Genomic DNA, 12,126 nt, shown 5'->3' with positions numbered 1-12,126 from the left:
TCCAAACTGTCATCCTTTTTATTTACACAAATCAGAGAGAAAGAGGGAAGACAGGCACGTTTAATAGTCGCACACGTCTCACAACATCACAGATTACAGGTTCCATTAATGTGAAATGTAAGTTTAGCACGACACACAGGACACGCATCACTTCACAGCTGCTAATTCTCTTTTCTCCTGTGGATTTAGTATAAAGACATGCTTCATTTTTAGACCTCAGCTCTAATGCTCTCATAATAGTATACTTTTCAATCACATCTTTTTTAAACTACCTTCACAAAACCATCACAACAAGCACATTTTAAACAACAAACTGCACAAGTTTGTGTAGAAGTAGCAAAAAGAGGAAATAAACAAAGAAATAAAACTCCAAGTGACTGTTATGCCAAAGTATCTTTCAGAGAGTCAGTAAAGCTCAATGAAATTAGTTCCATTTAAGTCTTTGAAAGTTTGACTTTATAGTATGATTATGAGTTAAATCACAGTTTTATTTTCAGTGGAAGAAGGGGGCTGGGGGGGATTCTACCACCGAAAAGCAACATGAAGTAATTGCACAACAAGACCACACTTTATCTATGTATCTATGTTTCCAACTTTCGAAATCATTCTTTAAAAGATTTGTCACATTATTCAGACTCCACCACAAACACAGTAAAGCATTTGCACCCCCCGCTCATCGTGCGGTGCGTATGTTCTTGTACTGGCACAGAAGCAGCTGCTTGAAGGTGTTCTTGAAGGTGGCGTTGCAGAGGGCGTAGCAGGCCGGGTTGATGGTGCTGTTGATGTAGCACAGCCAGTAGCCAATGGTCCACAGCGTGTTGGGGATGCAGATGGAGCAGAATGTGTTGATAAGCACCATCACGTTGTACGGCGTCCACGTGACGACAAACGCAACCAGGATGGCCATGATGGTGCGTGTGACCTTTTTCTCCCTGGAAGAAATTCCCCTCTTTTTCCACTTTGCCACAGCGTTTTCACTCATAGCGCGCATTGTTACCTGAAAAATGACAGTAGAAGAAGAAAAGAGTTCTATTGTTTCTTTTTAGCGTGTTTGTGTGTGTGTGTGTAACTCCTGTGTAAGTCCAACATCACCTTCCACACCTGTGTTGGTACCAAATGAGCTGTTCTGAGTATTTTGCAAACTGCTGGGATTTTCCCACAACACCATCTCTTGGGTTTACAGAGAATGGTCCAAAACAGAGAAAATATCCAGCTAACGCCAGAGGTCAGAGAAGAATGGCCAGACTGTTTCTAGCTGACAGGAAGTCATCAGTAAACAAAATAACCAATTGTTGCAACAGTATTCAGAAGAGCATCTCTGAATGAACAACAGCACAGAAGACCTCACACGCTTGTCAGCTAAGAACTGGAACCTAAGGCTCAAATCATCTCAAACTCATTTTTTGAACATAATGAGTTCACCAAAACTCAATCCAGTAGTGCACCATCTGGATGTGGTGGATCATCATGGATGTGCGGCTGACAAATGTTAAGTGTCTGAAACAAGTGTGTGATGCTATCATTGCAATATGGACCAAAATATCCGAGAAATACTTTCAGTATTGAATCTCTGTCAAGGAGAATTAAAGAAAATCTGAAAGTGTATCAATTTCACACTGAGATCAAAGAAAAGTAAGAATGACCCAAAACAACAACATGGAAGTTTCAACCACACAAAAATGCTTCATAGAGCTGAATGAATGCAGTCATGCTAGCTACTCTGTGAGGCTGCCATCAGGCACAAAGATCACTTAAATTAAATCTAATATCATTTGATTCCTTTTTTTTCTTCACCATGGTTACCATCTTCATTTATATGGTTACCAGTTTACTTGAATGAGATGAGTGGTATTTGGTTAGCTGCTACCTATCTGCTAAGTCACATCAACGGACAGAACATATCGACTATGTTTGTGGTGTTTAGTAATTCATTTTTACTAAAATTATCTGACTAATAATATGTCCTGTTGTGCTGTTAATTACACCACCTAACTACTTTGTGCTTATTTGAGTTAAATTCAGTTATTTTGTTTAATTTTGTTAATTTATGTTTGATGTACCCTTAGCACCTCTTCCTGTATACATTAGCTAGCATTAGCTTACAACTCAGCACTGGACTCTCTTGTCCTAATGCTTATTCCAAAAAAAAAAAAAGATTGTGAACTTCTAGATATTTTATTTATGGTCCAGATGTATTATAAACTGTTCCAGATGTATTCTTTAAACTACAGACACCAAACTTATAATGTTTCTAAAATAAAGACAACTTCTGCTGAGCTATTAAATATGGTGATAAAAAAAAACTTTTAATTAACAACAAACTGATTGACATGACCAAACCCACGACTGCTTTAAATTGTAATAAATCTGGCCAATTAAGGATGAATATCTTTTGATTACCTTAAACAGTGTTTTCGTGACTAGCATTTGAGTGTCAGCTGCTGAGTTTTTCCGAGAAGATGGTTGGGCTTCATTTTTCCCAATATTTGAGTTTTTCCGTGACGAAGGTGGAATCTCAGCATCCTTGGATGTCGAAGCCTGAATGCTATCTGATGTTGTGTCCACCTGGTTGGTTCGGTCTTCCTTGCACAGACCGATTCCGTTCTGTTGCTGTTTCTGCTGGAGCATTTCCTTCTCCTTGCCATCTGCAGCCTCCTCCTGAACCTTTTTTGTTGCAGTGGCGTTCTCACCTCCTTCCTCCTGGCTGTTAGAAGGAGCTTCTCCCAGACTAGTGCCTGAGGTCTTCCTGCTGTCTTTCCTCATGCGGCTGCGGCTGGCCTTGGAGATGCGCCAGTAAAGGTAGATCATGATGGCCACAGGTAGGTAGAAAGCCGCGATAGCCGTCCCGAAGGTCACCGCTGGGTTGGAGAAGAACTGGATATAGCACTCATTGGGTTTCACAGTCCTTCCCCCAACTATGAACTGCCAGAACAAAATTGCAGGAGCCCACAGGATGAAGGACAAGACCCATGCTGCTGCAATCATCAGCCCTGCTATTTTGGTGCTGCGCCGCACTGGGTAGCTAAGCGGTTTGGTGACACAAAAGTAACGGTCAAAACTGATGATGAGCAAGTTCATGACTGAGGCGTTGCTCACAACATAGTCGACAGCCAGCCATAGGTCACACACCACTGCTCCTAGGGGCCAGAACCCAATCACAATGTAGACGGTGTAGAGGTTCATGGAGCAGACACCAATAATCAGGTCTGCGCAAGCCAGGCTGAACAGGAAGTAGTTGTTGACGGTCTGCAGGTTCCTGTTTACCTTTAGAGGAACAACATAGAGGAGGCTGTCAGATGCTAATCTTTTTTGTGCAATGTGATGTGTGTTTTCTTGTTTCTATTAAATTACCACTCTGTGCTGGGTTGCACATGTTCTAGTCTTATCTGTAAGTCTGGCTGTGCTGTTCAAGGTGTCCAGAGATGGATGTTTGAATCACACTCATTAATCATGAAGAATCAAAACAGGAAAACCCCAAACCTTTATAGAGAGCATGACCAGGATGTTTCCGATGACAGTGATCAGACTCAGAGATCCAGCAACGAGAATGATGAGCGCTATCTCCAAAGTCGTGTACGGGCTTCGAGAGAAGAGGCCAGTGCCATTGCTGACACTGATGTTGCTAGTGTGGGATGAATTGAGAACCTCCATGCTGTCCAGCATCCTTTGCATGCTTCAAGCTTCGTTCACATATGTGCAAAACCTGAAAAGAAGAGAGATTATAAAACACAAGTTTTTAGTACTATAGTTTTTGTTTTTTGTTTTTTTTGGGGGGGGGGGGGGGGGGGGGGTTTCAAATTATTCAGCATCTTTCTATGTGTAGATGCAAAATCATGCAAAATTGTGCATAGCTTGCAGCATGTAAATGAGTCACAGGTGTTTTTGTGCTAACAGCTTGCTCCCGGTGAAAAGAACGGACAGGTGTGCAAATAAAGGTCACAGCAGCTTTGTTTACAAAGTCACAGCCACATCTCACAAACAGGAATAACATGTTAAAACGGCTTTGATGCTAATGGAGATGCTGACATGTTGATTCTGAAAAATGAACATTTTCAGTAGAATTATTTTGTTAATTTATTTTTTTAAGAACGCTTTAAAATGGATATGCTGCAGTCTTTCCCAGCCCTCACTGGGCAACAAGCTGGGTACATACTGGAGTCAAACATGCTTGTCTTTGGGCTGTAGGAAAAATCTGGACCATACTGAGAAAACACACACTGTCAGCAGGTTTGAAGCCAGAATCCAGATAACAGACCACTGTAACAGATCGCTGTAAAGCGCTGCAGCACCACGGAACAATATCAAATCTTTCATGTTGGTTAAACTTTGCTACATTTTATCCATTGCTAATATTTATTTTTCCCTCTTTTTCTCTTGTATGTTTAAGCTATGTAAATCTCAAAGGATCTAAAAATAGTCTGTGTGCCCACAAAACAACTTTCAAATGCCACAAAAAGAATGCATATGCAAGTGTGCATGAATCTCCAGCTTTGAGCTTTGTGTGTCTGGCTCCCAGTAATCTTAACCAATCCACTCTTTCCTGGCAGGCTGAACGAGGACATCTACAGTTTACAATTTTCAAAAATGCCCTGAGAGAGTGTCTAATCTTTGCAGGGGAGTCATTTCAAAAATATCAAGTTGGTCGCTTCATGCTGCAGGCGTCATTTTCTGCTCCTGGATATGTAAAAGGGACTGCCTGGCATATTTGGGTAACATCAAACATGTGTGTGTCCACATGAGCTTGTGTGTTTGGCTCTTTCAGACAGATGTCCAAGTAAGTCTTAATAGAAGCTGCGGTTTTTATGTTAAGACAGGAAAGATTCTCTGAGGCTAAAGAAGTGTTATCCGCAGACTTGTGTCTGCAGTGAGAAAAAAGGGAGGATGGGGGTCTTTTCTTTGGCACTGGAACTGCTTGTTCTGCGAGTTATGAAAGCCTGTTTGGGTGAGCGTACAAACAGATTTCCACTGGGGCCACCCACGCTCGAGATTCAGGCGCTCGTGGTGCTGTCAGGTGATTTAGATAAAAGCATTCAGTAAATAACAGATGATATGCATATGGGGATACCGCTTCTTTTAAATTACTACCGAGCCGTGTATTTAAAATGACCCCGGGCAGGCAAAACATACCAATTATGTATCTCAATTGTTAAGCATCATTACTGTTACTATTATATTAAAAATGAAGAAACATCAAAAATAGTAGCAAAACAACGTGATTAACTAGTCTGTTCTGATCAGAGAATCAATAAAAAGATACTTAGTTGAGACCACGAGGGTTGGTGCATACTGCTAAAACCCTGTAAGTGACTCCATTAGGCCACATGATAACATCATACTGTACCTGAAAGATGTTTCCTTCCTGCTCTTACAGCCAGATTAAACTTTATTACAGCATCTTAAACTCCATTGCTTACTCATTAAAGACCCATTTCGGGTCTTTTCGGTCACAGATACAAAAAGAGCGTGTGTGTGTGTGTGTGTGTGTGTGTGTGAGAGAGAGAGTTCAGAGCCTAATGGTGATGATTTGTAAAGTCAGAAAAATATAAAATTGATGCGCATCAAAGGGAGGACAACAAAAGGTAGGATGTTACATTTGAGTGTTAAGGATTGACTTTGGCTCAAGGTCAAATTTATGATCATATCATTCATCAATCACTTCTCATTAATGAATTGAGAGCAATGAACTGACAGTGGCCCTTTTAAGTAAAAATACTTGTACTACGGTACATAAATATTATCATAAAAGTACAGTTTGCTTTATGGACATGCTGATGGGAGCCTGTTCTTACTTTGTTGTTAAGTCAGTTATATTCATAACAGCACACTGCATTTTAAAAGCAGTTCACATGTTTTTTTTTCTTTAAAGAGTTTTTAAAGAAAAATATGAAGTCTCTTATATTTACAGAAAAAGCTGCACGAAATGTGATATTTGAAAGTGAAAAAAGAAATGACTGCTTATATTAAAAAGAAGCTGCAAGCAGCCTGCCCTGACTCAATACTCATTTTTTATGGGCCCCCATGATAAAGGAGCCCATAAAAATTTTAATAGGTCAGCTTTATTCTATGAACAATAAAGATATCTCTATCTATAAAAGGGTATTTTTGGTTACTGCTTCATTTCCTAAGAATAATAAATTCACATGTTTGATTTGGCACATGCCCTTCCTGATGTGACCCTCTCCTTTGTCCGGGTTTGGGACCAGCATTAGGACACACTAGCTTGTAACACCCCGAGGCTGGTTTTGTGCCTCGTCCCTGTCAAACTGGGGATCTGTTGCTGTAAAGCAGTTGTGTCAACCACTGCACCACGTAGCCACAACAAATGTCCTGTATCTGTAGAAGAGCAATAACACGATTCTCGGAGAAGAAACTCTCTCGACATGCCAAGCAACTGGTTGTACAAAGGTTCACAATACTTAAAATAACTGGATGCATTATTTTAAGTAGGTAGGTTTTGACATTAGGTATTCTCTTGCAGTTGTACTTGAATGCAGCACTTATGTGTCAGTCAGATGTGTTTAACTTTATGTAGCTGTTCTAGTGACTTTACTGATTAACCGAGTAAATTAGCTTAATTATCAAGTTGCTCAGTGGGCTTAGGCAGAGATTTTCCAACGTGATGTAGAGTTCGCTAAGGAGATTGTTGCCTCCTCTCAAGGCCATCCTCACTTCTTCTCTCTTCACACTAATAAGACCTACATTACTGGATCTCCCTAATTGGTATGCAGGGCTACTGGAAAGAGTCACAGAGGCAAACCATATTTCTTTGACAGGCACAGAAACATAGTAATTAGATCCAGCAGATGCTGCCTGCAACAGCTGCACCGGTAATATGGTTCTAGGATACAGTCCTCTGGCTGGGCGAGCTCGGTTTAAAAAAGTCTTTGATACCATGAACGATACACCGGGCGGCTGCAGACTTACTGCCGGATGAGAAGTGGAAACAGCAGGTTTGTTTGCAGAGACAAGAGCAGGTATGGAAACACGTCTGCAACTGCAGATGTTTCACAGCGCTTACGGGATTTAATGGCTACAGGGATCAAAGTGTGGTAGCTCCATTTTATATTGATCTGTGCCATAGTTTTATTGTTCAGTTCTTTAGAAGACAAACATTCGTCTAACTGTAAAATGCAACACCACACTGAATGTTTAAACAGGATTTTAAATGAAATAAATACGTATAGCACAAGCAGTTTCAGTTAGTTTAATTTGTAAGGTCAACATTTCATGAATTTAAAAAGTGTTTTTTTTTTTCACCGTCACGTTTCGCAGCAAATGTTCCTTATGTTATGGCACTAATTCATACTTGTTTTTTTCATCTCAGAGAACTGTGTCTTGAATGTGAAAAGTGGGAAATTTCACATCAGCCTGAGCTTTGGCTTCACAGAGCGGTGCAACTGAGAGAAGAGAAAACCACTGAATGCCCAGTGTAGCACTCAGAGTGAGCCTGGTGGCACTGGTGGGAGAAAACACAAAAATACCACAGCAACTAGAGAGTGAAGGTTTATAAAAATAAAACTGAGAAGTTTCAAGTTGGTGAGTTAGAGGAAATTTCCCATTTAAACAATTTGTTTTGGTTTTTTTGTAACAAGGGGATTCCTCGGGAGCGGGGAAACCGGGGAATCCAGAGTCTGGATCTGATGCTGAGTGAAGCCTTTTGTGTCAGGAGAGAAATTAAGATTAAACATCTCCTAAAAGGCCTCAGGGGAACAATAGACTCCAGGTTTACTTTGCTCTCAATCCAATCTTTCTCAGGAAACTGAACTGAACAACAAGCTGTGGATAAAATGTCAATCAATATATTGATGTATCATTATAATGCTTTAACATTTCATGTGAGACTGTTCCTTTAAAGAATATCCTCAGCTGACTTTGTTTCCTTTGAATCAAAGTGGTTATAAAAATTTTTTAACATCCCAGTAAAGTTCCCGTGGGAATAAAAATTTAGGAAAACATTTCCCATCTATTGACTCTACCGCTGCCTCAGCGAGTAGACATTAAATCTGTTCCGTGGAAGTTTTTCCAAGTTTGCATAATTTTTCTAAAAGAGTGTTCTTACCTGCAGCAGTTTGGTAGAAATCTGCAGAAAAATCTTATCTTACCTTATCTGCAGAGAACGACACAGGTGAGCTGTTTTGAAGTCGTCCATGTTACTCTCTCTACTCCCGACACACTGGAGCGGAGAGCAAAGCAGAAAGTAACCTGACATTCATGACGCTCCTCCTCTGACAAGAACCAGTGTGTGTGTGTCTGTGTGAGAGACACACAGAGAGAGTTTGTTTGTGTGTTAGAAATATAGACGGATAGAGTAGGGAGGGGTTTGTGGGAGCTATTAGTGACTGTGGTGCTGAATCCCTCAAGCTAGGGTTGCAAGTTTCAGTAAGCAGGAGATGGAGACGGACGGAGAGAGAAAGAGAGATGTTTGTTTCAGGACCATGGAGAGCACTTGCCTCTGTGGCACAAACACATCATATTCTCCAGAGCTGTAGGCAATCAAGTGGAGAGAAGTATGAATGGATCTGGGATGAGATAAAATGGTAAAGCACTATTAAAAAAAGAGGACAAAGAGAGAGGTTCGCTCTGTTACTCTGTTGCTGCAGGACGCTAACCTTTCAGACTGTTGTTTTGACCTTTTAACCAAACTGGTGACGCAGACTGCCCCAGTTGGTAGATGACCTTACTTTGATGGAATTACCACTGAGGATAATGGTCCCTCTCCACAAAACAATACAGTAAATGAAACAAGGACCGTGCTATCAAATAAACCAGAGTCCTGCATGTAACATAATTGCTATGAGAAAATATCAGATGATTTATTGTGGTTGTCCCATCCAGACTTCGAGCACAACCACAGAACATTTGAAATTCTGAGTATCATCACAGATGTATTTTTGTTTGTTTGTTTGTTGTTATTTTTACAGTTATATCTTTGAAAACTGCATTGGTAAGGACATAAGCGCCACCTCTACTATTTCTTCATTTGTCAAGAACACAAATCAATATCATTGTCTGTCTGTCTGTCTGTCTGCAGTTGGGTGTGTTTGTTTCCTGTCTCCTATAAGCCAATTTCTCCGGTTTCCAAGAAACTCTGGCATGTCTTATTATCTTGAGTAATTTTAAATATTAAAATATATATATATACGGTGGTAGGTATGGATCATTTCATCTTTCATCTTTTACAGCAATAACAAATTTCCACAAAAAGCAGATCTTAAAGAGGATGTGTAGGCTAATGCTAATTTTCAGCATCATAATTTTATCCTTGGCCTCAACTAGAGCAGCTATGCATAAGTTACAGATCAAAATAATCCTTCTTGCTTGTACAGTGGAGTTTAGTGCACCTCAGGTCATCAGCTGTCTGAAACAAGTCATTTGAGTTCCCATCTCATTCCCTTTAAGCTAGCTTGTTTCTAATTGGCTGCCACTGAGAAACAGAAGGTTTGAACAGCAGGTAGGTGAGACTTTGGTTTTCATGGAGTTGTGTGGCTGAGGTGACCATACTAGGGATATCTTCACTCTGAATGAATAAATTATAGTTAAGATGGAAAAAAAATGGTGAAACAAAGCCTTTAGAGCTGTCTGATAAATGTTTGGCTCATATGGATAGTTAGAAAAAGACACAAGTAAAAGCATGAAATATAAACATTTATCCATTTTTTTAAATTAATTTTAACAAAAAAATTTAGTAACTTTTTTGTCATTAATATTGACAATATTTAATCTTTATTTTAAAAAATGTTATTTTTTCAGTATGACCCGAATACAAGCAGAGACATTATAATAATGATACTTACAGGAAATTATTATATGTAACTATAGCTGCATATTTTTAAACAGTGCATTGATTTTTCTGATTTGAAAAAACTGATGAAGACTCAAACATTCAATTCAATTTTATTTATATAGCATCACAAGAACAGTTGCCTCAAGGCACTTTAATTTTGTAAGTAAAAGCCCTGGAACAATACAGTGAAAACAGAGGATCATTTGACCCCCTATATGAGCAAGTGCTTTAGGGGCTGTAGGAAGGAAAAACTCCCTTTTAACAGGAAGAAATCTCCAGCAGAACCAGGCTTAGGGAGGACAGCCATCTGCTGCGACCGTTTGGGGTTAGGTGAGGTAGACAGGACAAAGAGATGTTGTGGAAGAGAGACAGAAGTTAAAAATAACTAATAATCAAAAGCAGAGCAGTGTATAAACACAGTGAGTGAAAAAGGTGGCATTTAATGTAATTTACATTGAAAAAAATTTGAGCTATCATCAAATGCTAACTTGATAATATCAGCCAATGATTAGAAACTACATGTAATTGAAAACAGCTGATAGACATTTATTGAAAAGCTGGACTTGGAGAACAATACATAAGAAGACAACACTTTCACACATGTGCAGTAAACACACTGCTCAAAAACGTAAACGAACACACCAGATCTCAACAGGGAAAAAAATAATGCTCTATACTGATATGGAGTGGTTGATGTGAATGTGTTTGTAAAAACTTGGCATATTTACATATGCTTGGAACATTGTTCTGTTGAGGCATCTTGGACTAGAACTGGGCTAACTTTAGCTACGTGTTCATGTGTTTTTAACTAAGAGGATCTAACGTTCAGTCCTGTGAAAAACTAAGCACACCCAAGTACATGGTAGAACTGCCTTAAGCACTAATGACTTGAATTAGTGGTTTTCTGGATGACTTTTTTAGCCTCTCCAATCACAGTGGAGGAATTTTGGCCCACTCTTCTTTCCACTTCAGTTCACTGAGGTTTATGCACAGTGCATCGTTCCAGTGAGGTGAATTTATTGTGATGTCAACTCATGGAGCAGTTGTGTCACTTTATTAAAATATGCATGGAGACAATAGGGATGTATTGATCTTTTCCCCTAACACTGGGCAAAACTATCCTGGTGTGTGGTTAATTTGGACCTGAAACACAGACTTGAAATCAACCTTAATAAACAGGAAATGAACCTTTATTTGGGTGCAGCAGAAAATCCAACAGGCAGCTGAAAACGTATTCCATACATCTTTTTTAAAAAAGTGGGAAGGGGGTTTAAACAGAGCACAAAGAAAACAGCAACAGTATGACACAATAAGTAATTGATACAAACTGAAGCCTTAAATACATGCATGAGGTAATCAAGGGAAGCAGACACAGGTGGGAAAGAAGACACAGATGAAACTAATTAACAAGTCAATGAAGTAAAACCTTACATGCCTGTACATACACATTAAATAAAAATAAATTAATAAATAGAAATATTGGTGTATTTTACTGTATATAGTAACCATTTGTACATAGTCTAGTATTCTTGCTTGTCTGTGTCTTCATTCAAAAGCCCAATATTCTTTCATGAAGTATACACATATGGAAGGAGGACAGAAAGAAACCATAGTGGATCTGCTGCTTTAGGGTATATGATATATATTATTACGTAACAGCATGTGTGATAAAAGCTACATACATTGTCCTCTCGCTCTCCCTTCTCTTGCCAGTTCCCAAACTTCTAAAAACGTGAACCTTGCTGTGAACTGCTCATGCATGCAGTGAAAGAACAGAAAACAATGAGGCTCCTCTCTCTCCTCGCCTCCTCACAATATGAAGAAAAGCTCTGAGGCAGCAGGAAAACGAGGTCATCTACTTGGAGCCCCAGCAGCTATTTGAATGGAGAAGGGTCACACACAATACCATGCATTTTCTACTGCATTCAGCTCATAGCAAAGATGCAGAATGTATGTTTTAAAAGTCGAACGGACTCGTGATCTCTGGTTAATTGCATGCTGCCTCGTGTGCTAATAGCATAATGTTCATCATGATCCGCGGACATTTACTGTAAGTCTTCACCAAGCCCCGAGCAAATCGTGACTTTCTAATCTCCTCTGCTGATTCATTAAAGAAAGGCTATAATTCATCAGCGCGTTTGGGCACAGTTGAGATTTGGGCCACTTGGATTATTGTCAAGCGCTGGCACTGATATGACCTGTACATAAATTAGTGCTGGATTGCAAATCTTGTTCTTTACCATTAGCGCCAATCACACAAGCTACAGCTTGTGTGATTGGCGCTAATGGGACAGACAAACAGCAACACACAAGATGTTCTAAAACAAATAAATGCTTCATAA

General features: G+C 39.6%; 1 protein-coding gene across 1 annotated transcript; it reads right to left on the bottom strand.

Moving 5' to 3' along the window:
- Positions 1–8,302, bottom strand: LOC134632452 (muscarinic acetylcholine receptor M2-like). The gene is made up of 4 exons (XM_063481176.1): positions 8,103–8,302; positions 3,481–3,703; positions 2,401–3,264; positions 1–997 (listed from the first exon to the last, which is right to left on the bottom strand). Exons 2-4 carry the CDS (start codon positions 3,670–3,672, stop codon positions 674–676), a joined length of 1,380 nt encoding a protein of 459 aa, XP_063337246.1. The 5' UTR covers positions 3,673–3,703; positions 8,103–8,302; the 3' UTR covers positions 1–673.
- Between the last annotated feature and the right edge of the window lie 3,824 nt (positions 8,303–12,126).

This window comes from Pelmatolapia mariae, linkage group LG7 (assembly GCF_036321145.2).
Source record: "Pelmatolapia mariae isolate MD_Pm_ZW linkage group LG7, Pm_UMD_F_2, whole genome shotgun sequence".
In the NCBI taxonomy this organism is placed as follows: domain Eukaryota; kingdom Metazoa; phylum Chordata; class Actinopteri; order Cichliformes; family Cichlidae; genus Pelmatolapia; species Pelmatolapia mariae.
Note: the sequence above shows the minus strand (reverse complement) of the source record. Positions and strands in the feature narration are given on the sequence as shown.

Excerpts from the sequence above, each read along its gene's own strand:
- LOC134632452 (XM_063481176.1), bottom strand. The coding sequence starts at position 3,672 with ATGCAAAGGATGCTGGACAGCATGGAGGTTCTCAATTCATCCCACACT. Across the intron at positions 3,265-3,480 it reads TGGTCATGCTCTCTATAAAG|GTAAACAGGAACCTGCAGAC; the intron begins GTTTGGGGTTTT and ends GTTCCTCTAAAG. Across the intron at positions 998-2,400 it reads TCACGAAAACACTGTTTAAG|GTAACAATGCGCGCTATGAG; the intron begins GTAATCAAAAGA and ends GTCATTTTTCAG.